General features: G+C 42.0%; 1 protein-coding gene across 1 annotated transcript in view; it reads left to right on the plus strand.

Annotated features, from left to right (window-relative positions):
• ADGRG4 (adhesion G protein-coupled receptor G4) overlaps nt 1-24009 on the plus strand; it is a 130654-nt gene that overhangs the window by 86388 nt on the left and 20257 nt on the right. Inside the window, exons 16-22 of the mRNA XM_040323753.1 lie at nt 2742-2907; nt 6181-6312; nt 6877-6999; nt 10164-10209; nt 10665-10768; nt 17638-17762; nt 22167-22435. Of these exons, the coding sequence (XP_040179687.1) occupies nt 2742-2907; nt 6181-6312; nt 6877-6999; nt 10164-10209; nt 10665-10768; nt 17638-17762; nt 22167-22435 (965 nt within the window). The remainder of the gene's footprint in view (nt 1-2741; nt 2908-6180; nt 6313-6876; nt 7000-10163; nt 10210-10664; nt 10769-17637; nt 17763-22166; nt 22436-24009) is intronic.

The following is a 24009-nucleotide window of genomic DNA, read 5'->3' on the forward strand; positions in this document are numbered from 1 at the left end:
ATCAAACACAGCCACTATGCCATCATTTGTCACCACTTTGCCATGCCATCAATTGTCACCACTTTGCCATGCCATCAATTGTCACCACTTTGCCATCAATTGTCACCACTGTGCCATCAATTGTCACCACTGTGCCATGCCATCAATTGTTACCACTGTGCCATCAATTGTCACCACTGTGCCATCAATTGTCACCACTGTGCCATGCCATCAATTGTTACCACTGTGCCATCAATTGTCACCACTGTGCCATCAATTGTCACCACTGTGCCATGCCATCAATTGTTACCACTGTGCCATCAATTGTCACCACTGTGCCATGCCATCAATTGTTACCACTGTGCCATGCCATCAATTGTTACCACTGTGCCATGCCATCAATTGTTACCTCTGTGCCATCAATTGTCACCACTGTGCCACCAATTGTCACCACTGTGCCCATCAAATGTCACCACTGTGCCCATCAATTGTCACTGTCCAGACATCCATCCACCTCGGAGCTTTATATTATAACCTGCTGGGACTTGTAGTTTTCCATCATCTCCTGGGGCTCAGGTGCATGCAATCCACCATATTTGTTCAGTTTTTCTCACTGCTGGGACTTGTAGTCCCATAGAGGGTGGATTGCATGCACCTGAGTCCCAGGAGATGATGGAGAACTACAAGTCCCAGCAGTCTAAATACAATAACAGGCTCCAAGGTGGATGGGTGGGGATCAGGCAGTGCACCGCTGTCCGCTGATGACCTAATGGGGCGATAAATCAAATCCATTTTGAACTGAGTGTGGCTTGGCTGGCTTACCTTAGCAGCGCCAGCTTCACTCCGCTCGGGCAGTGTGAACTTCAGAGAAAGTGCCGGAAGTCACAGTAGTAATGCTCCCGGCGCTCATAGAGAGGCACGGGAAGCATATCAGCGCTTTTCAATGCGCCCATATTCAAGATAAAAGCCCGCAAATGAAGCGCCATGTCTAGATTGTAGTGACGCGGCGCTTCATAGGGAAATGGTGGCCGGCGCTCAATCCCAACCCATTAAAGATTTTTTTTTTTTTTAAGTTTCTTTCTTAAAGGGGCCAATATATATATATATATATATATATATATATATATATATATTTATTTTTTTGCCTACAGGAGGGGGGGCGGCGCCTGGGCGCCCCCTATGGGCGGGCCGCCACTGATACAAACTGACGTATGAAGCCAGAGGATGCCAGAAAAAAATTATTGAAGGTTTGGGGCTCCTGGGTTGGCTCCGAGTGTACCATACCACCTGCTCCTTAAAGTTTGACTGAAGCCCCTGCCCATTGAACAGTCTTAATTAGGCAAATTCTACCCAATGTTTACCAGCTACCAAATTTTTGTAATGGAATGAGCGATGTTCGCTCCATATTTGTGTTTGTTGTATGTTGTGTACTGAAAATAAATAAAAATGTACCTTTAACCACTTGCCTACTGTGCACATACACCCCCTTCCTGCCCAGACGAGATTTTAGCTTCCGGCACTGCGTCACTTTAACTGACACTTGCGCGGTCGTGCGACGTAGCTCCCAAACAAAATTGACGTCCTTTTTTTCCCCACAAATAGAGCTTTCTTTTGGTGGTATTTGATCGCCTGTGCGGTTTTTATTTTTTGGGCTATAAACAAAAAAATAGCGTCAATTTTGAAAAAAAAAACACAATATTTTTTACTTTTTGCTATAATAAATATCCCATTTTTTTAAAAAATATATATTTGTTTCTCAGTTTAGGCCGATATGTATTCTTCTACATATTTTTGGTATAAAAAAAAATCGCAAAAAAACCTGGTTTGCGCAAAAGTTATATTGCCTACAAAATAGGGGACATAATGATTTTTTTTTTATTTCTTTTTTACTAGGAATGGCGGCGATCTGCGTTTTTTTTTGGGACTGCGACATTATAGCAGACACATGGGACACTTTTGACACATTTTTGGGACCATTCACATTTATATAGTGGACAGTGCTATAAATATGCATTGATTACTGTATAAATGTGACTGGCAGGGAAGGGGTTAACCACTAGGGGGCGGGGAAGGGGTTAAATGTGTATCCTGGTTGTGTTCTAACTGTAGGGGGAGGGGGGTGACTGGGGGAGGTGACCGATCTGTGTCCCTATGTACAAGGGACACAGATCGGTCTCCTCTCTCCCTGACAGGACGTGGAGCTATGTGTTTACACACAGAGCTCCATGTCCCTGCTCAGTTACTGGGCAATCGCGGGTGCCCGGGTGTTCCCAGTGACGCGATGGGTGCGCCCTAGAGGCTTTAAATGACAGGACGTCATATGACGTCCTGTCGGAACAATAGAGCATTCCGCCCGCCGTCATTTGACGGCGGGCGGGTGTTAAGTGGTTAAAAAAAAAAAAAAAAGTTGGGGTATTCTTTTTTTATAACCTTACCCTGTTTTAAACTTCTCCACAACTTTATCCCTGACCTGTCTGGTGTGTTTCTTGACCTTCATGATGCTGTTTGTTCACAAAGGTTCTCTAACAAAGCTCTGAGGGCTTCACAGAACATCTGTAATTATACAGCTAAAGGGTCAGATGCGGCCCAGGGGGCAAAATTTGCTCAGGTCTGCTTTATATGTATTTAACATTTGTATTTAAAAACTTGTCTAGATTTCAGCTTTTACACTAGAAACATTGATTTATTATAATGAAAATAATCTAACAGGTACTGTCCTTTGTGTAAATGACTGATCATTCCAACTTTGTTTTCATTTAAAGGATCCTAAACATTACAGAGGAAATTGGATTCAGAATGAATTTTCCTGGGGATAGTGCAAATGTCACTGCTGATTCTATGGCTTTACTAGTATCGAATGTTAACTTCAGTAGTTTTCAAGACAGTTACTTCACTGTAACGTCTTATCAACAAGCACAGAACTTAGAGGTATGGTCGCTGCTGCCCTAGCATGGAAATAACATCTTCATAACCTGTTTTCACCTAACTCAGCCAGGCAACCTGACATTCTGTCTGCATGCATTATGTTGCAAACTTGTTGAACTCTATAGTAAAGCACCAGTTCTATGGCAGAAGAGGGTAGAGCATAGCGGGACCTGGCAAGTGATTATAGGTCGTTTAAGCAGGCAGAGAGGTGCATTACTCATTCTGGCCTTTCCAAAAATTAAGACTGAATCATTATTTATTTAATTTATTGATCTCAGAGAATAGTTCCTATTTAAAGGGCCAGTAAAAATAGTAAAGCTAGAAATGTTCACATACATTGTCTGTAAAATATGTTCAAGTTTAGGTTTTCTTTTTCTTTGCTTTCTGCATCTGGTGAGAACAGAGAGAAACACAAAGGCTGCCACTGCAGATCACCTTCTTAAAGTGATAGTGGCCTGGTTGACTTTAGGGTCAGTACTTTGAGTCATTTAGCTAGTGAAGTTAAGTCAGAATTTCTGAACCACATACTTATTCCAAGGTAAGAACTAGTATATTCAGAGGTCGTCATTCGCAATGGTAATCTTTATACTCCCTAAGTACAGGCGTCTAGTAAAAATTGTTGAATGCTTTCAGCAGCTTTTTACTAACCTTTGTTGTCATACAACATGGAATTAAAATGAAGGCTTTTCTTTCCCTGCATTTGACATATTTTCAGTAATCACCACAGAATCCATGTGTTATATTATTTATATTGTAATACATTTCTAAACCTTTGACACCAGTATAAAGGGTTTAAGAAGTGTAGCTTGCATCTCATTATATGTGGGTTGCTGACACCTCACCTACTACTCATTCACAGGTCTACACATTTGAAAAGGAATGAGGATGAGATACTGAACTAGGTTTAAGCTGGAACCGTGAAATTAAGTATATGAAGTGAAGTGCCATTGCAGTGCAGTGACTCTAGTTATTCTTTTATGCAAGAAAAGGATTCTGGAGGATGCTTTGGGCAAAATTCAAACAATTTAAAAAAAGGAGCACTAGCGTGCCTTAGACACCTATGTGATGTGGAAACTATATGATGTCTAATGATAATGGTGTTCTTTTCTTTCTTTCTTTTACTTGCTTCCTCCTATTTGGGAGTGGGGCCTGTTTTTATCCTACTACCGGTAGCAAGGTCCCAGGCCTCCTTTGATCTAATGAGAACTTTTAGGGCCAGGGATAGCTTGCATCCTTCTGTATGTAGCGGGTGGATTGTGAGGCATTTTGGGTGTATAGTTGTTAAAGTTATTGGGCGCCAGACACTTCTTGGATGCAAAATAAAGTGTATTTCTCTTAACAAACCTTTTTGGGGGAGAGAGGGTTAAGACCAGGAAACCCTTAGGTAGTTGCAAGATTAATTGGTAGCCTCCAAGACTTTAATAGGAGGACAGCCATGCAGGGAACGCCATCCAGCAAGATGCCACACCTGCATGTGCAGGAATACTGTCTCCAATGGCAACAGTGTTTAACCGTTCCAAACACAAGGCTTAACAGTTCCTTCACTTTCACTACAATTGCTCCTTGTAGTTATTTAATACACTGTATCTTGGTCTCTCTCTAGACCCACTGATTCACTGCCACTGAATCCCTTGAGCTCCTCCAATCTTCATGTAGTATCTTCCTCAAGCGTCACCCCTGCTTCTCTGCTGGGTCCTTAGCTTGGCACGCTAGATACCTCTCAAGCTTCACCCACGCTGGCCTGAATGGTCCCTAGCTTGACACACAAGGCTGCTCTGCAAATGTCACCTCCGCTTGTTGGGTCCCTGGCTTAATTCCCACTGAAGTTTCCCGATTCTTCACCTTCCGTGAGACTACTGCTCCGGTACTTCCTTCAGTTACTCACTGTGGTCCCTGGTAATTAGGCGGATAGTCCCTTACTGGCGTCAGTTTCCCCACTACCTCTGACCACGACAGGTTCTCTGGTCGACAGAATCATCACTTTCGGTTGGACTGCAAGCTGCAATCCCAACCCTGCGCTTATCTCTTGCTTCTGGATAGGCCCTCAGACAGTCTAGCAGCCAGATGTGCCTAGGATAGGCCTCATCTCCAGCCAGGCAATACAACACGTGTCCACCCAGAACACAGATCACCTGACTCCACCCAAATATATAGGTTCTCCCAACAGGAAAAGGGATTCAAGAAAACCCCTGCCCATTTGCTAAGATGCCCCCATATACCCATAATCTGACATTGCGTTGCCCTTCTCATTCTAGTACCACCAAGTACCCAGCCACCTAGTGGTCGAAGAGAAAAGCGCAACCAGGCCAAACTTAGGGAGAAATCAATGGATCTCTCACAATCAACCAGGATGACTATTCCTGCCAAGTAAATTTGTGAGGAGCAACCCTGCCTAAACTCCAGGGTGCTACATCCCCATAAGGGATTGGGAATTTAAATATCCTTTACACCTAAGTTGCCTGGTGTATCTTGGCCCTTACCATTGAACATCAGTTCTCCTGTGGTGACTTTTAATGGCCAGTCACTATAGAATGGTACCTCCAACCCTGCTGCTACACAACAAACGGGTGGCGGAGCGGAGGTTGCACTGTCTTTGTATAGGTGGGTCCCTCTCATTTGAAAGTACCCAACAACCACACCTTTGATGCTGGGGAACCAGAAATATTAGTACACACAAGTAGGATTTCTTTTATGTAGTTATTTTTCTTCTTTTCTTTTCTTTATATACCAGATTTGTTATTGCATATGTGAAGTTGCAGAAATATATGTGATCCCTGACGGCGCAATATTAGCATTGTTTGCATGTAAAAGTAAATTTTTGTGTTATTATTTTTCTTTTCTGAAAACCAAAATAAAGATTATATATATAAAAAAAAAAAAAAAAAAAGGAGCGCTACATTGGTCCATATATTTTAATTTCATCATTGTACATCTGGAAGAAACAAGCCAACCTTTCATCTGGGCGTAATATATGTTAAAGATTTGACTGAACTGATGCTGAACTGAGGTTAAAATGTTTACACTGAACCTTTTAGACTTTACTTGCATCAATCCAGTCCAATTTCACCAGATATTGTGCCCTGATGATGATGGCTTGTTTTTTCACAAGTACAATGATGAAATAAAAGTATTCATTCTCTCAGCCATTGGCAGGCCTCTATTTCTCTCAAACAGTTCCATGTTTTATTTTCCCTCCAGCTTTTTTTGTGTAGAGATTATTGTTAGATCCAGTAGACAATATAAACAGATGTCTATAAAAGTAATTTCTTCCAACAGATCATATCGGAAAAACCTCCAATTGACAACGTTGTTGTCTCCATATATCTGCCTGAAGCAATAGGAGACGAAGCTGGATTAGCAGCCTCTAAAGTGCAGTTCAACTTTTTAGGAAGTTTATCACTTTTTCTGGTACATTTGCAAAACTTTTATGTTCAATAAGGCTTTAAACCTAAAGTGAAAGGAAAATGTTTTTACAGAGTAGTTTTTACATAACTTATTTATGTTCATCTGTCTATCTATCTATCTATCTATCTATCTATCTATCTATCTATCTATCTATCTATCTATCTATCTATCTATCTATCTATCTATCTTTATGTTATGCTCTGTCTTAATATTATTTTGACATTCTGAAAAAAATCCCCTTAAGATTAATAAAAAATGAGTATATTTTAATAGTATTTTTTAGCCAAAAATTGTATATAGCCAGCATGATTCTATCTATCTATCTATCTATCTATCTATCTATCTATCTATCTATCTATCTATCTATCTATCTGTCTATCTATCTATCTCTCTACCTACCTATCTAATCTATCTTATCATGTTATATATAACAGATCAAACATGATATATATATATATATATATATATATATATATATATATATATATATATATATATATATTATGCACACGTGCAAAGGTTTACAATTTATTAATGTTTATATCATTTACTAATGTCTGTTTGTAGGATTACACCTTTGGTAATTACAAATTAAACACCTACGTCATCAGTGCCACTGTAGAAGGAGTTACCATACAGAAATTAGACCAGCCAGTTAGAATCAAGCTACAGCACATTGTTGACAACACGGTAAGTTATTTTACCATTAGGCTATATTACATATGTAGCAGCTCTGAGGATAAAGTGGAGCTAAACTTAGAGTATTTCTAAACCCACAACAGTAAAATCAGTCTGTATATGCAGTAAAGCATGCTTGTTATACTCACTGTGGAACCTAAGGGGTTAATCCTCTGCATTGTGTAAAAGGCTGTTTGATCCTGTATATGCACAGATCCTTCTCTTCTTTCACTGACTGCAAAACATGTCCGGATAAGACAGAATTACTGGAGTCAGGCTGCACATGCTCAGTTTGGTGTGTATTGCTAAAGAGTGTTTTTTTCTTGGGAGAGTGCATGTGATCAGCACAGGGTTAATCAGCACTGTTCAGACAGATGGTCAGGGGTCCTGGATCATGATAGAACAGCCAGTGCAGTATGAAAACTCCTCCTACAAGCTTTAACCACACACTCATGGAAGTCACAAGACTGCGATATAGTGCTAATGAGAAAAGGTATTTAGCAGTTTATATTTGCTAAAATAATTGTATTTCCACGCTCTGTTCTTTTTTCGTCGGATATCCGATGAAGCTGACTTTCATCAGTCTTGCCTACACACCATCGGTCAAAAATCCGACTGTGTCCAAACGTGGTGACGTAAAACACTATGACGTGCTGAGAAAAATTAAATTCAATGCTTCCGAGCATGCGTCGACTTGATTCTGAGCATGCGTGGATTTTTGACCGATGGACTTCCACACAGATGATCGTTTTTTTCTATCGGTTTTTTATCCATAGGAAAATTTTAAAGCATGTTCTATTTTTTTTCACCGATGGAAAACCAACCGATGGGGCCCACACACGATCGGTTTGTCCAATGAAACCGGTCCTTCAGTCTGTTTTCATCAGACAAACCGATCGTGTGTACAGGGATTTAGTTTTCCGCCCAAATTTTTTTTTTAACTTTTAGGCCAAAAAGTTCAATTTTGGTCTCATCTGACCAGGGCTGGACTGGGACAAAAATTTGGCCCTGGACTTCATCCAGACTGGCCCACTTTGATAGGTCTCTCCCATGGTGGCTAGCCACTAGCCGTTTTACTTTATTAGAGTAAAACGTCTGGTACTGGTACTCTTATAGGCAGTACCAGAGGGGAAGCTAAACATTATTTCACCCAGGGCAAAGAATCAGTTTGGTGCCCCCCCCTTATGGGACAAGATTAGGCAGAAGTGAGAAACTCCCAGGCCATAGCTGTTGAGTCAGCTGTCTGTCCCCTCCCCCATGCTCTTCTGTCATCCCCCCTGCTCCTCTGGTCCTCCCCCTGCTTCTTTGTTTCCCCCAAGTGAGCGCTGCAGGGAGGGCGAGGAGGTGAGCACTGCGGGAAGGGAGAGGAGGTGAGCTCTGCGAGAAGGGAGAGACAGAGGAGCGGAGGGGGGGCGGCGGTCCGCTGTCACTGAAGCCGGCCCACTGAGCCACCGGCCCACCGGGAAACTCCCTGTAGTCCCAATGGCCAGTCCATCCCTGCATCTGACCAGAGCACCTTCTTCCACGTGTTTGCAGTGTCCCCCACATGGCTTCTAGCAAACTGCAAATGGAACTTCTTATGGCTTTCTTTCAACAATGGCTTTATTTTTGCCACTCTTCCATAAAGGCCAGATTTGTGGAGTACACGACTAATAGTTGTCCTGTGGACAGATTCTCCCACCCAAGCTGTGGATCTCTGCAGCTCCTCCAGAGTTACCATAGGCCTTTTGGCTTCTTCTCTGGTGAATGCTCTCCTTGCCTGGCCGGTCAGTTTAGGTGGATGCCCATGTCTTGGTAGATTTGCAGCTCTGCCATACTCTTTCCATTTTTGGATCATGGATTGAACAGTGCTCCATGAGATGTTCAAAGCTTAGGATATTTTGGTATAACCTAACCCTGTTTTAAACTTCTCCCCAACTCTATCCCTGACTTGTCTGGTGTGTTCCTTGGCCATGATGTTATTTGTTCACCAAGGTTCTCTTACAAACCCCTGAGGGCTTCACAGAACAGCTGTATTTATACTGAGATTAAATTACACACATTTGGACTCTATTTAATAATTAGGCGACTTCTCAAGGCAATTGGTTCCACTTGGTTTTAGTTAGGGGTAACAGAGTAAAAGGGGCTTAATACAAATGCATGCTACACTTTTCATGTTTATTTGTAAAAAAAAATTGAAAACTATTTATCATTTTAATTTCACTTCACAGTTATGAGCCACTTTGTGTTGGTCGATCACATAAAATCCCAATAAAATACATTTATGTTTTTGGTTGTAACAAAATGTGGAAAATTTCAAGGGGTATGAATACTTTTTCAAGGCACTGTATGTCATGGGAGAAATCCTGAAGTTGCCATTGCAGACCTTCTCAAATGTTGGTTGCCTAGTTATCTTTCTCTGTCACTGACACAGAACCAAAATGTAGCTCAGGAACACTGCATATTTACTCAAAACCAGCGACCCAAGGTTTTGGAGCAAACTAGAATAGGATAATTAACACTATATACTCAACAAAATTGAGAATTATATTGGATCTGCTATCATAAAGAGAGCTACAGTGTGCCACTTGTATTTCACAAAGGTCTCTGCTGTCTCTAATGTCGCGTACACACGACCGTTTTTCATGATGCCATTAAAAACGACCGTGTGTAGGCTCCAGAGCATTTTTTACGACGTTAAAAATGTAGAACCTGCTCTATTTTTTTGCGTTGTTTTTCACGTTGTCGTTTTTCACGTCGTAAAAAATGGTTGTGTGTAGGCTTTAACGACGTGATGAGCAAGTTATGAGACGGAAGGGCTTATTCTGATAAAACTAGCTTTCGAAATGGAGATAGCACATTCGTAACAGACTGAAAAGTATGAAGACTGAAAATCGCGAAATCGTCTCTCACCAAACTTTTACTAACACAAAATCAGCAAAAGCAGCCCCAAGGGTGGCGCCATCCGAATGGAACTTCTCCTTTATAGTGCCGTTGTACGTGTTGTACGTCGCCACGCTTTGCTCGAGCATTTTTTTTTCACGATCGTGTGTAGGCAAGGCAGGCTTAACAAGAATCGGGTTGAAAAAAACGTTGTGTTTTCTAGACCATTAAAAATGATCGTGTGTACGCGGCATAAGTGCTCCATCCCTGGTTACTACCATGTCCTTTTAAATTACTCTATATTGTTTATTTAGGAGATGCGTCCAGTAAAGTGTGTATTTTGGGACATCACTAAAAACGGTAAGTGAAAAAGTTCTAACTCCTTTACAGGTAGATCAATGATTGCCAAGAACAATTGTTTTAATAAATAAATCAATGCATTTATAACCCATGGAGTCTTTTAAACCATCTTTTATCTATTGTATTATGAAGGCAAACAGACAGATTATGTAGTTTAACTAGTAGAGTTTCTTTTTAGAAAACAATAAAATCTGAAATGCTATCGGCTTAGTGGTTAGCACTTCTGCCCTGCAGCACTGGGGTCCTTGGTTTGAATCCTAGATAAGGCACTATCTGCATAGAGTTTGCATGTTCTCCGGTGTTTTACGGTGCTACAAAAATGCCTGTGATAAATGAATAGACTAAATACTTTTAGCATTTTAGCACACTATTGTAAGGGAAAATTATGTCTTAGGACACCCACACTTGACAATGATCTTCTTATATGATTATTGTGTCCTTTTGTCCTGGAGCAGATAATATAGGTGGATGGAATGAATCTGGCTGTTCAGTGGCTGATACAGATGTTGATTTCACCTGGTGTAACTGCTCTCACCTTACTCACTTTGGGGTTCTTCTTGTAAGTATACACAGATGTGTAGTTTGTGTTGCATGTTTTATGGACTGATATTAATGGATATCTAAACCCAAGAAAAAAAAAAGTTATATATTGCAGCTTACACGTCCTTAGATGTGGGTGCCCCATTGAGCCAGTCATACATGGATCAAACTTAATCTACTTTAGCAGGGACTGGCTGAATTTTGATGCATGAATGATCAGGCTGGTCCATTGGACTTGTGTACAACCAGCCTATCAGGATTTACTTGAATGATCAGTGCCACTGGCTATAGCTGGAAACACTGATCATTTTACTCTGACAGTGGGGAAGTCTCACCACTGCTGTATAAAATATCAGAGTGGGAGGATTCCCCCATCCACAACAAATGTGTGGATGGGGGAATTCGATATTTTCTTCAGTTCAACCCACTGGTTGAATGGAAAAAATTATCAATGTATGGAGTGCCTTAACCCCCCTGGTGGTATTCCCGAGTCTGACTCGGGGTGAGATTTTCATACCAAAAGCGGTAACCCCGAGTCAGACTCGGGCTTGCCTTGCTGCAGCAGCAGACAAAGTTACTTACCTTGTCCCTGGATCCAGCGATGTCACCGCGCTGTGTGAGCGAGCGGGACCTCGCTCGATTCACACAGTGTCCTCCTGTGCCGCCGATCTCCGTTCCCTGCGACGTTACGACGCACGGGAGCGGAGAACGGCACCAAATTCAAAAACGTAAACAAACACATTACATACAGTATACTGTAATCTTATAGATTACAGTACTGTATGTAAAAAATACACCCCCCCCCCCCCTTGTCCCTAGTGGTCTGCCCAGTGCTCTACATGTACTTTTATATAATAAAAACGGTTCTTTCTCCCTGCAAACTGTAGATTGTCCATAGCAACCAAAAGTGTCCCTTTATGTCAAAAATGGTTTTAGAGAAGCTATAAAACAGCGATAATAAATTATAATCACTTGCAGAATTGTGCGATAGCGATTTGTGGGGAAAGTCGTCATAAAAAAATAAAAGTAATGACAGTGACAATTCTGCAACTGAGCAAATTTCAGTGATTTTGAGTTGATTACATTATTGAATAATTTGTATTATAATTATATTATTATTTGTTATAATTATTTATAATTATTTATTATATTATAATTTATAATTTTGTTTTTAAAAAAAATGTCATACCCGGGATGCCTACTAGTCTCTTGTTTGGTCAGATTTAAGTGAGTTATTCCTAAAAATTACAGACCTACAGTATAAAACGCCAAATTTCCTTGCAAATAATGGTATCGCTTTCAGCACCTTTTTTCTGAAATAATCATACCGCCAGGGAGGTTAAAAAAGGTTGAGTGTGAGAAAATCAGTTTTCAAAGAACACCGGGTATCCCCGAATCTCCCAATAAGAAAAACACAGGAATATGGGCAATATTTGACGTGTCACACAGTAATAAGCCAAATAACAATATGCTTTAAAACAACAATATTTATTGGTCCATAAATAAAATTTGAAAACATACTCTAAAAACATGTGAACAATGCTGCAAAGTTTGTTATACAACCAGCAGAGCCAAAAGTGATGGGATCAATCTATTTCACCCAGATTGGGCTTCTTCAGGATTCACTTGAAGCTATATAGCAATATATTAACCCAAATTAGCTGATTGTCTCGAACCATAAAACAGATGGAGACAGAAAATGCAGTAAAAATCACACCTTTTTAATAAGTTGTAAAAATGGTACAACTGGTAAACATAGTCAAAACATAGCCAGAGTTCGGTAGCCAAATCGGATAGTCAGAGCAAGCCAGGAAATCAGGAAGTAAGAGAACAGCGTAGTCAGAGACAGCAGACAGGATCAGGAACCATAAGAGACATCAGCCAGGCAAGTCTTCAACAGGAACACAGCAGAGAGTCTCTAGATATGTTGACCAATGCATTAAAGAAATTAACCAGGCAGTTTAAATAGCCAGAAGGGGCTGGCTGTGGGAATGACTGACGAGCAGGAGATGATCAACAGGTGAGCCACTAGGCATGTGCAAAAGGGAAAAATTTGTTTTGTTTCGTTTCGTTTTAATTTGTTATTTAATTAATTTCGTTAAGTTAGATTCGTTACATGTGTTAAATTCGTTTTCGGAATTCGTTCGTTTTCGACCGAATTTCAAAAAATCCGGTCGAATTCGAAAATATTTAGACCGTTTTCGGAATTCGTTCGTTTTCGACCGGATTCGAAAACAAATAGTCTCTTTTCGAATAGAATTTGTTTTCGAATTCAATTCGAAAACATTTTTTTCTTTTTTTTTTCGAATTCCGATCGAATTTTTTTTTTTCGAATTCCGATCGAATTTCGTCCGCGGATTTTCGATTCGGAATCGAAAACGTTCGTTCGGATTCGGTAAATTCATTAATATTGCAATTCGGCAATTCGTATGCATCCGAATGTCCGAATAATTAAAAATTCGTCCGAATTTCGATTCGGAACGAAACGAAATGCACATGCCTATGAGCCACTGTGGAATGATGAGTACTGGCAATTAACCAATAGCAGAGAAACCTAAATACAGAGAAGGTAGGGCGGAGAGCCCAGCCCTGGTACTAATATAGCAAAAGGGGGATAAAGAAGCTGATGCACAATAATTGTACCCCAAATGGTATCAGGAGAAAAGTTTTTTTGATGGGAATTATGTTTAACCAGAAAAGGAGCCCACCTTAATGGTCATAGCCTGATGATACCACCAGCCATCTACATGGGTACAGTGCCAGCCCTATATCACCAATGAGACAACAATAAGTGCCGCAGCCTCTGCCCAAACTACAGCAATAGCAATGGGGAAATTTTGATCTCATCTGACCTGAGCACCTTCTTCCACATGTTTATTGTGTTTCCCACATGGCTTCTTGCAAACTGCAAATGGGACTTCTTATAGCTTTCTTTCAACAGTGGCTTTATACTTGCCATTCTTCCATAAAAGCCAGATTTGTGGAGTGTTAATAGTTGTCCTATGGACAGATTCTCTCACCTGAGCTGTGTATCTCTGTAGCTCCTCTAGAGTTGCCATGGGCCCCTTGGCTGCTTCTCTGATTAAAGCTCTTCTTGCCCGGCCTGTCTATTTAGGTGGACGACCATGTCTTGGTAGGTTTGCAGTTGTGCCATACTCTTTCCATTTTCGGATGATGGTTTGAACACTCCCTGTGAGATGTTCAAAGCTTGGGATATTTTTATAACCTAACCCTGCTTTAAACGTCTCCACAACTTTATCCCTGACCTGTCTGGTGTGTTCTTTGGCCTTCATAATGCTGTTTGTTCACTAAGGTTCTCTAGCAAACCTCTGAGGGCTTCACAGAACAGCTGTATTTATACTGAGATTAAATTACACACAGGTGGACTCTATTTACTAATTAGGTGACTTCTGAAGGTAATTGGTTCCACTAGATTTTAGTGAGGGGTATCAGGGTAAAGGGGGCTGAATATAAATGTACGCTACACTTTTCAGATATTTATTTGTAAAAAAAAATTAAAACCCTCTATTTAGGGTAAAAAAGTGTGTGTTATATGCCAATAAATACAGTATTTGTATGCCCATTGTTTGCCTATACACTGTCGTTCTATTTCAAGGCAAAGGGGATTGATTGATATGTTCCTCCATACCCAGAAGGGTATTTTCTTTTCTTGCAGCAAATATAGAGCGTGTGGAAAGGAAAGATAAGTATTTACTGCTGAGAACAGGCGCATTAAATCAAACCTGTAACTTACCTTGCACGGACAGAGCCCAGATTTGTTTTAAAGGTTAAGTTCACCTTTGGAAGCATGTTACAGGTTACAGCTATACAGTATTTAGGGTGTAAAGTGCAACATGCTACAGCAGTCATTCCCCCATGACAGTGGGGGGTTCCTCTCCCCGCATTTGCTGTCAATTTTCAAAACTGGCACGACTGTGCATGGCTCCACCTACACAGCTGCTTCATTCATTCACAGCGACCTGTGAATGAATACACTACAAGTCCCTTCCACCACGGCAGAGGTCTTGTCGTTTTCAAATAACTAAGAGTGCACTGGTTCTTCCTACTCTTTCGTTACCTTCTGCCCGTATGAGTGACATTGCATTTACTGATCATGGGAGCAATGCTCTGCAGACTCCTGTGGGAGAAAATAATAAATGCACATTTTTTTTCTGCATTTCTAATTTTTTCACAAAAGGTGAACTTTTTAAAACTGAACTCCAGGCAGATATAAAAGACACAAAATAAAACAATTCTGTAACAATAATTATACTTTCAAATGCTTTTATAATCATATGCAAGCAAAGTAATTACCTGAATTTGACTCGGTATCAACCTCTTGCAGTCTTTAGTCTGCACAGCAGAGCTCAGAGAGGGGGAGAGAGAAGAAGCACAAGCAGCCAGTCAAACGTGCTGCAGTGTGAGGAATGTACTAACAGAAGTTAAGCACAGAGTGACACAGAGCTGGTTTTATCTGTTGTCTGCTTCTCTTTTCACTGTCCAGTCACAGGGTGGGTAAGATGCCTGTAAGTGAAAGGGAAACTGTCATGGAGAAAGATCAGGTCTCCTGCCCTGACAGACATTTCTGTGCTTTCTGTGTCACTTATGCAGAGTGACAAAACCACATTTAAGCCCTTATTACACACATTTCAGCTCTCATTTTATGTTTATGTATATGTCAGTAACATAGGCGTGCGCACAGGGTGTGCCAAGTGTGCCTGGGCACACCCTAACCACCCTGTGTGGTGCAGATTGCCCCGAAATATACTGCGTTAAACCTGCACTAACGCACAAAAAAATACAGCATTAAACGGCATATAACACACTGAAATATACAACGTTAAACGTGCACTAACGCACAGAAATATGCTGCATTAAACGTGCAGTAACACACTGGAATATACTGCGTTAAACATGCAGTAATGCACAGAAATATACTGCGTTAAACCTGCACTAACACACAGAAAAATACAGCATCAAACGGAACATAACACACTGAAATATACAACGTTAAACGTGCAATAACGCACAGAAATAAAGTAAATATATAATAAAAATAAAAAACTACTGACACTGTCCACTGCCCTACTGACGCCATCAGTATACTGTATATACACATGCAAATATGTTTGAGCTTTGGGGTGCAGACCCTAATGCAATAGGCTGCGCACACCTATGGTCAGTAAGACGATACAAGCTGACCTTGTAGGAAGCCATAGGAACACAGACACATTTGTTTCCTTCAGTTATTGGGAATGAAGGCCAACGTTGCGCAAAGAAGCCATACAACTAAATGTTTAGTGATCTGTAAATGACCTCTAGTGGTACAAGATGAGACTGGAACAAATTATAACTCCGAGCCAGTGCACATTTACCAACCCTCCGTTTTCTTCTTAAAGGGGTTGTAAAGGTTAATTTTTTATTTTCTAAATAGGTTTCTTTAACCACTTGCTTACTGGGCACATATACCCCCTTCCTGCCCAGATGAAATTTCAGCTTTCAACACTGTCACGCTTTGAATGACAATTGCGCGGTCGTGTGACGTGGCTCCCAAACAAAATTAGCATCCTTTTTTTCCCACAAAGAGCTTTCTTTTGGTGGTATTTGATCACCTCTGCGGTTTTTATTTTTTGCGCTATAAACAAAAATAGAGCGACAATTTAAAAAAAATTTGTTTTTACTTTTTGATATAATAAATATCCAATAAAAAAAATTTAAAACATTTTTTTTCTCAGTTTAGTCCGATACGTATTCTTCTACATATTTTTGGTAAAAAAAAAAAAAATTGCAATAAGCGTATAGTGATTGGTTTGCGCAAACGTTATAGCGTCTACAAAATAGGGGATAGAATTATGTCATTTTTTTTTTTTATTATTATTTTTTTTTTTTACTAGTAATGGCGGCGATCTGCGATTTTTTGTCAGGACTGCGATATTGCGGCAGACACATCAGACACTTTTGACACATTTTTGGGACCATTCATATTTATACAGCGAACAATGATATAAATATGCACTGATTACTGTATAAATGTGACTGGCAGGGAAGGGGTTAACACTAGGGGGCGAGGAAGAGGTTAATGTATTCCCTAATTAGTGATTCTTACTGTGGGGGGAGGGGGGTGACTGGGGGAGGTGACCGATGGTTGTCCCTATGTACAAGGGACACACCATCAGTCTCCTCTCCCTGACAGGACGTGGATCTGTGTGTTTACACACAGAGCTCCACGTCCCTGTCTCCGTGACCGCCGATCGCGGGTGCCTGGCCGACATTGCGGCTGCCAGGCACGCGCATCGGCAACTGACTGACGCGGCAGGCGTGCGCGCGCCCCACCGGCGCCGCTCGTGCGCCCCCCCCCAGTATAAAGACGGCCTCCCTGCATACGAGAGTCGCATTGCGGCCGTAAAAACCTGCCGTGCGGGCGGGAAGTGGTTAGGCCTAGTGCATTGTTGGTTCACTTACCTTTTCCTTCGATTTCCCTTCTAAATGCTTTTTTTCTTTGTCTGAATTTCTCACTTCCTGTTTCTCCTCAGTAAGCTTGCCCCCATCACCCATGGGGGCTAGTCAGCCAGAACAGCTCACTGAGGAGGAACATGAAGTGAGAAATTCAGACAAAGAAAAAAAACATTTAGAAGGGAAATGGAAGGAAAAGGTAAGTGAACCAACAATGCACTAGCTTAAAGGAACCAATTTAGAAAATAGAAAACAAACCTTTACAACCCCTTTAAGCAGCTGCCTATGTTCAATCAACTGGCACAACAGGCACATATCAAGAATATATTTACATATTTCTGGGGGGATATTTCATACTGTCGAGGTATATATTTTTTTGTAAGATGCTGAAGACAAGGCATACTAATTTGTAATTTCTCTTTTTTTGTTTTTCAGGATTTGTCAAGAAAACCTGTTGACAACCCATTTGATGAGTACATAATGAGTCTGATGACGTATGTGGGATGTGGAATCACCTCCTTGTTTCTAGCGTTCACTCTGGTCACTTATGCAATGTTTAAGTGAGTTTTATGTCATCAAAATCTATTGAAAATAAGTTTCTCACATTTTAATTTTTTCTCCTACTTATTTATCTTTCTTGTGATAGCTATCTCTGGTGTATGAAATGTTTCAATGAGTCTTATGCCATAAAAATGTATTGAAAACAAGTTTCCCATATTTTCTCATACTTAATTATCTCTCCTATGATAGCTATCTCTTTTGACTTTATATCTGTTCTGTAAAATATGGAACGTCTCAGTGAGTTTTATAGCATGAAAAGATATAAAAAATTAGTTTTTCACATTCTCAGATTTCCCTATACTTATTATCTAGAAGTCTGGTTAAAAGATATGTACAACAATTATAACAGTAAATTAGATTCTTGGTCCTGATATACCTTGGTATTACTCCATTTGATCGAAACATTCAATGGAGACAAACATAATTGTGGGTGGGCTTAAAGTAAAACTAAAGCTAATTGCTCTGAGCAATGGTTTTGTACAGAGTGGCCCCGAGCCTCTTCTTCTCAGGTCCCCCTGCCAGCAATCTTGGCTCTCCCTCTTCTTCATGTGCCCTCTTGCTATGGCTGTGTGCAGGGCCGTTTGAAGGAATTAGGGGGCCCCAAGCAAAATGAACATGGAGGCCCCCCCGCACGCACAGCGCAGAACCACAGCAAGCAGAAAACCAACAGCCGGGTGGATGGAAGGGGTGATGGTGGGGCAAGATGAATCACTAGTGCCCCAGCATAGCATGACATATAAAAGAGGGCTCCATATGGTGTAGATCAACCAATGAATTCAGACGTAAAATGGTTCCTTACAAAATAGAAACCCTTTAAAAGGATAGTGCAATTCTATAGATAGTATACATGCCGATTTTCACCATTTGGTATTTGTCTTAATTCTTAGGGTCCTTTCACACGGAGCGGATCGTTTCTGTGTCCGCTCCGTGTGTCCGCCAAAGCTCAGCGGGGATCCTCCGTCATCCCCGCTGAGCTGTCGGCGGATAGGGCGGTCCCCGCACACAGTGCAGGGACCGCCCTGTCTCTGCTCCGCTGTCCCCTATGGGGAACCTGATGCAGACGGACCGTCTGTCCGTCTGCATCCGATCCGTTCCGCCAGACGGAAGAAAAATAGGGTTTCTTCCGTTCGGAAAAGCTGATCCCGACGGACGCGGACGTTAGCGGATGCTCCATCCGCTAACGGACGCGATCCCATAGGGATTCATTACAAGTCCGTAAACGGACTTGTAATGAGCGGACGAACGGTCCGCTAGTGTGAAAGGACCCTTAGGATTCAGAACTGATTCGTCTATGTGCGTTTAGACTTTGCAGGGGAACACTAAATAAACATTATTTATTTATAATTCATATCTTCCAGCATGCACCAGAAGAATGTTCCTAATGATTAAAGGGGAGGTTCGCCCTAAAAACGACTTTCTCTTATTACATTTGCCCCCCACATTACAATACAATTATGCCTATTAGGTTTTTTTGATGCTGTACATACCTTGATACAGCATATTCACCCGTGGCTTCGGGGTTGCGAGTCCCGCCGGAGTGGGCGTTCCTAACATGCTGGTGATTGACGTTTTGACAAAAAACGAGCTCCCCCCGTCGCGTAATCCGCGTCACGATTGGCGAAAGGAGCCGAACGGCGATGCGCAGTATAGCGCCGACTCGCCGTTCGGCTCCTTTCGCCAATCGTGACGCGGCTTACGCGACGGGGGGAGCTCGTTTTTTGTCAAAACGTCAATCACCAGCATGTTAGGGACGCCCACTCCCGTGGACTTGCAACCCGGAAGCCACGGGTGAATATGCTGTATTAAGGTATGTAAAGCATCAAAAAAAAAAACTAATAGGCATAATTGTATTGTAATGTGGGGGGCAAATGTAATAAGAGAAAGTCGTTTTAAGGGTGAACCTCTCCTTTAAATCTGCAGAAGAGGCTTGTTGCAAAAGGGGGCGTGTCACTGACCTGTCAAGCTGTCAGGAGTCTATGGCGTCCCGCAGTACCCAGGCGATGAGCGGCTTCCCACAGCCAGTGTCCGGATGGTCTTCAGCGGGATCCCCTTGCTGCCTCCCGGGGCCAGGACTATCGCCGCCAGGTGTCCCCACTTTTCATCCGGCCCGTCCATGACCACCTCCGCCGACATCTTGCTGCGGTCCGGGCACGTCCCCTCCAGCCCCTGTGATCTATTTAAAAATGGCGCCAGTGGCGCCATCGCGTTACTGCGCGTGTGCAGGAAACACGTTTCCCTGAGCTCGGCCGGCTTCAGAACGGGCGAATGGCAACACACAGTGGGTGGAGCAAGATGGCCGCCGCTCCGGAGCTAGGCCGAAGCCGGGGACTTTCCTAGGCCGAGGCTCCGGAGCGCTCCGCGGATCCTATTCATCCTCACCGGGCCCCACTCGGCTGCGGGCCCCGCTAGTTGGGGGCCCCCTTCCAGCTCGGGGCCCCAAGCAATTGCTTGCATTGCCTCTCCTGTTCCGACGGGCCTGGCTGTGTGGGTCTATGCGCTGCACTTCAGAGACACACACACCGGGTCTAGGCCAGCTCCCCACTTCCTCCTCACTGAATTTGATAGACAGCAGCATATTGAGCAGCCAAATCTTCCAGGGCTGAAGTTAAATTACTAAAACTGGAGAGTGCAAAATCTGGTGCAGTTATTTGTCAAAGCCTGATTGAACAAGCTGGAGTTAGACGCTCATTGGCTACACAGCTGCAGCATATTTGGTACTCTCCAGTTTTAGTAAATCAACCCCAATGTATCTTTTTTTCAATGAGAGTCCGGTCTCTGTACTGGGAGCATGCTGTAGAGCGCACTCCCAGCACAAGCACAGGTATGCATATACACTATGGGCCAGATTCACAAAAGAGATACGACGGCGTATCTCCTGATACGCCGTCGTATCTCTGAGATACGATTGTCATATCTATGCGCCTGATTCATAGAATCAGGTTACGCATAGATAGCCCTAAGATCCGACAGGTGTAAGTGACTTGCACCGTTGGATCTTAGGCTGCCATTCTAGGCCGGCCGCTAGGTGGCGATTCCATTGCGGTCGGTGTAGAATATGCAAATGACTAGTTACGCCGATTCACGAACGTCCGCTTTGCCCGTCGCTGTAAATTTACGTAGTTTCCGTAGAGATACGCCGCGTAAAACTAAAGCTGCCCTCTAGGTGGTCTAGCCAATGTTAAGTATGGCCGTCGTTCCCGCGTCGAAATTTGAAATTTCACGTCGTTTGCGTAAGTCGTCCGTGAATGGCGCTGGACGCCATTTACATTAACGTCGAAACCAATGACGTCCTTGCGACGTCATTTAGCACAATGCACGTCGGGAAATTTTATGGACGGAGCATGCACAGTACGTTCGGTGCGGGAACGCGCCTAATTTAAATGGTCCCTGCCCCATTTGAATTAGGCGGGCTTGCGCAGGGCGGATTTACGCTACGCCGCCGCAAGTTTACAGGCAAGTGCTTTGTGAATCAAGCACTTACGCTGAAAACTTGCGGCGGTGTAACGTAAATGTAATACGCTACGCCGCCACAGCGTAGGGCGATTCTACGTGAATCTGGCCCAATATTACCAGAAGCATTGGGACACCTGTCTTTACATGCACATGATTTTTAATGGCATCCCAGTCTTAGTCCGTAGGGTTCAATATTGAGTTGGCCCATCCTTTACAGCTGGAAAAGCTTCAACTCTTCTGGGAAGACTGTCCACAAGGAGTGTGTCTATGGGAATATTTGACCATTCTTCCAGAAGCCCATTTGTGAGGTCAGGCACAGTCTCCACTCTTATTCATCCCAAAGGTTTTCTATCAGGTTGAGGTCAGTCAAGTTCCTCCACTCCAAATTGCTCATCCATGTCTTTATGGACCTTGATTTGTGCACTGGTCCAAATCATTTGGTGGAGGGGGGATTATCGTGTGGGGTTGTTTTTCAGGGGTTGGGCTTGGCCCCTTAGTTCCAGTGTGTTAGGAAACTAAGTGTATGGCCAGCTTTATTCTGGTGACACCTGTCTTTGAGAGGAAAATTCCACTCACTTTGCATTTTTTTTTCTTACTTACTAGTGTGTCACAAGGACAGGAAATCTTCCCTACAGCACAAAAACAAGCAAACAATGAAATGGCAGGTGTTTTAAACCTTCTCTACTCTCCAAAACTAAAAAAAGTTTTACCTATACTGTTCATACATTTTAAACAGACTTTTTATTTTATTTTATAAGAAAGCACTGCAAAATCGCTGATAGGCAAAATGCAGTATCATTGAACACAAAGTCAGATTTCAGTTTAGTTATATCAGATTGTTGGACCAGGTTTTTTCCGGTGGGTTGCTATTGTGTATTGCACGTTATAGATTGCCCTGTGCCCAACTATGTTAATAAATGTCTTATAATTCTACATTTGTTTCTTTTCAGCCAGCTGAGAAGAGACTACCCCTCCAAAATACTGATGAATCTGTCATTTTCACTGCTAATGCTGAATCTGATTTTCTTGGTTGATGATTGGTTGACAACATTTAGAATTCACGGTCTGTGTGTCACTGTTGCTGCCTCCCTGCATTATTTTCTACTGACCTCCTTTACATGGATGGGACTGGAAGCTGTACATATGTATTTTGCATTTGTCAAGGTTTTCAATTCATACATCCATAAATACATTTTAAAATTATGCATTGTTGGTTGGGGTAAGTTCACAATATTAATAGTTATTTATCTTTACTCTATGTTGTCTGTTGCTAGGCTTGCAATGATAGTGTACAAACCGCAGTAGGACATGGCAGCCAACTCTGTGTAGTCTGTTGCTAGGCTTACACTGATAGTGTGCAAATGGCAATAGGACATAGTAGCCAATTACAGACTCCTTATCTGGCTACAGTGGAAGTCTGATTGGTTGCTACTGGGTAAAATGCTTTACAGTATCATGGTATATAAAAAAAAACATTATCATTAGTGTAAATATATTGTATGACTAACAGTCTAGATTAGTAAATATCACATTCTTTTTGTCTCTGTAAACATTTATTGAATATTTTAAAGTGTATATTAAGGCTAGGTTCACACTACTCAATGCTTTTAAAGGCAATCACTTTTCAGAGAAACAGCTAAGCAGCCGTTATAAGGAGTTCAGGAGGTGATCCTGCCACCTCCTGGATGCCTGCTTTTTTTTCCTGCGCACCCTAGAGTTGCCACCTTATCCCTTTAAACCCGAACACATATTAATTAGACAGGTTCTGTGGGTGATTAAGGTGGTAATTAAACTCATGTGTAGAGGCATAACTTTGCCAACATCCCTTGGTCAATGAAAAATTGAATACCTCTAAAAGGGTGGGATTTTCAGGGCAACCACAATTATGAATGGTCATTCATAATTGTGGTTGCCCTGAAAATCCCACCTTTTTAGAGGTTTTCAATTTTTCATTAAACCTATTTGGTGCCTTGCCTGCATTCACTTCATTTCAGAACCTGTGTAATATGTGTTCGGGTTTAAAGGGATGAGGTGGCAACTCTAGCGCACCCCCCTTGACTTTAAATCTTCAGGCTTGATAGGCCATGTTGTGTTAAATTTGCCGTGACCATGATGCAGCATGTCTCCCCCGGCTTGTTTAACCTTTAAATGGAAGGCTGGGGGCTTTAAAATCGCAGCTTACTCACCTGTATTTACTGCCCATGTGAAAAGGCCTATGACATACAGTAAGTATAAAACAAAAACAGTGTAGCACATATCATCTCACTGGGGACACTCACGGCAGCCACAACAATACACAACAAAATCAACTGAGAGTGACCATCACTTACATATCGTAAGTAAACAAAAATGTCAAAGGATAAATCTGAGTATTTGTACAAGTTTCTGGTTTTAGATTTAGCAAAGCTAAAGTTTTTTTTTCTAAATACCTCTGCCTAGAAGTGTGTATACTAGTTGGTACACACTAGTCCAGTACCTTCTAATTTTGAGACAAGCAATTTTGAGAATAGCCTAAATGTATTTTTATATACAGTATAACCTTTTAAGAGCATTGGCTCAGTAACATCCACCTAAAATTCAGATCTCCCCTAAGTTTTGATGGCAGAGAAGTCTGCAAATCTTGTCAGTCACCGTTCTGCTCCTCTGGCGTTCACTGTAGTGCATGGCTGGAGAGGGGGCAAGGGCAGCTAGCTCTGGCTCTTAGGGGCTGAGCCAGTTGCTGATTAGGCTTCCAGGTGGATCCCAACAATACTGAGAGCTGACAATAGCCCGCTATAAGCTGACTCCAGGTCA

Source organism: Rana temporaria, chromosome 9 (genome assembly GCF_905171775.1).
Source record: "Rana temporaria chromosome 9, aRanTem1.1, whole genome shotgun sequence".
In the NCBI taxonomy this organism is placed as follows: Eukaryota; Metazoa; Chordata; class Amphibia; order Anura; family Ranidae; genus Rana; species Rana temporaria.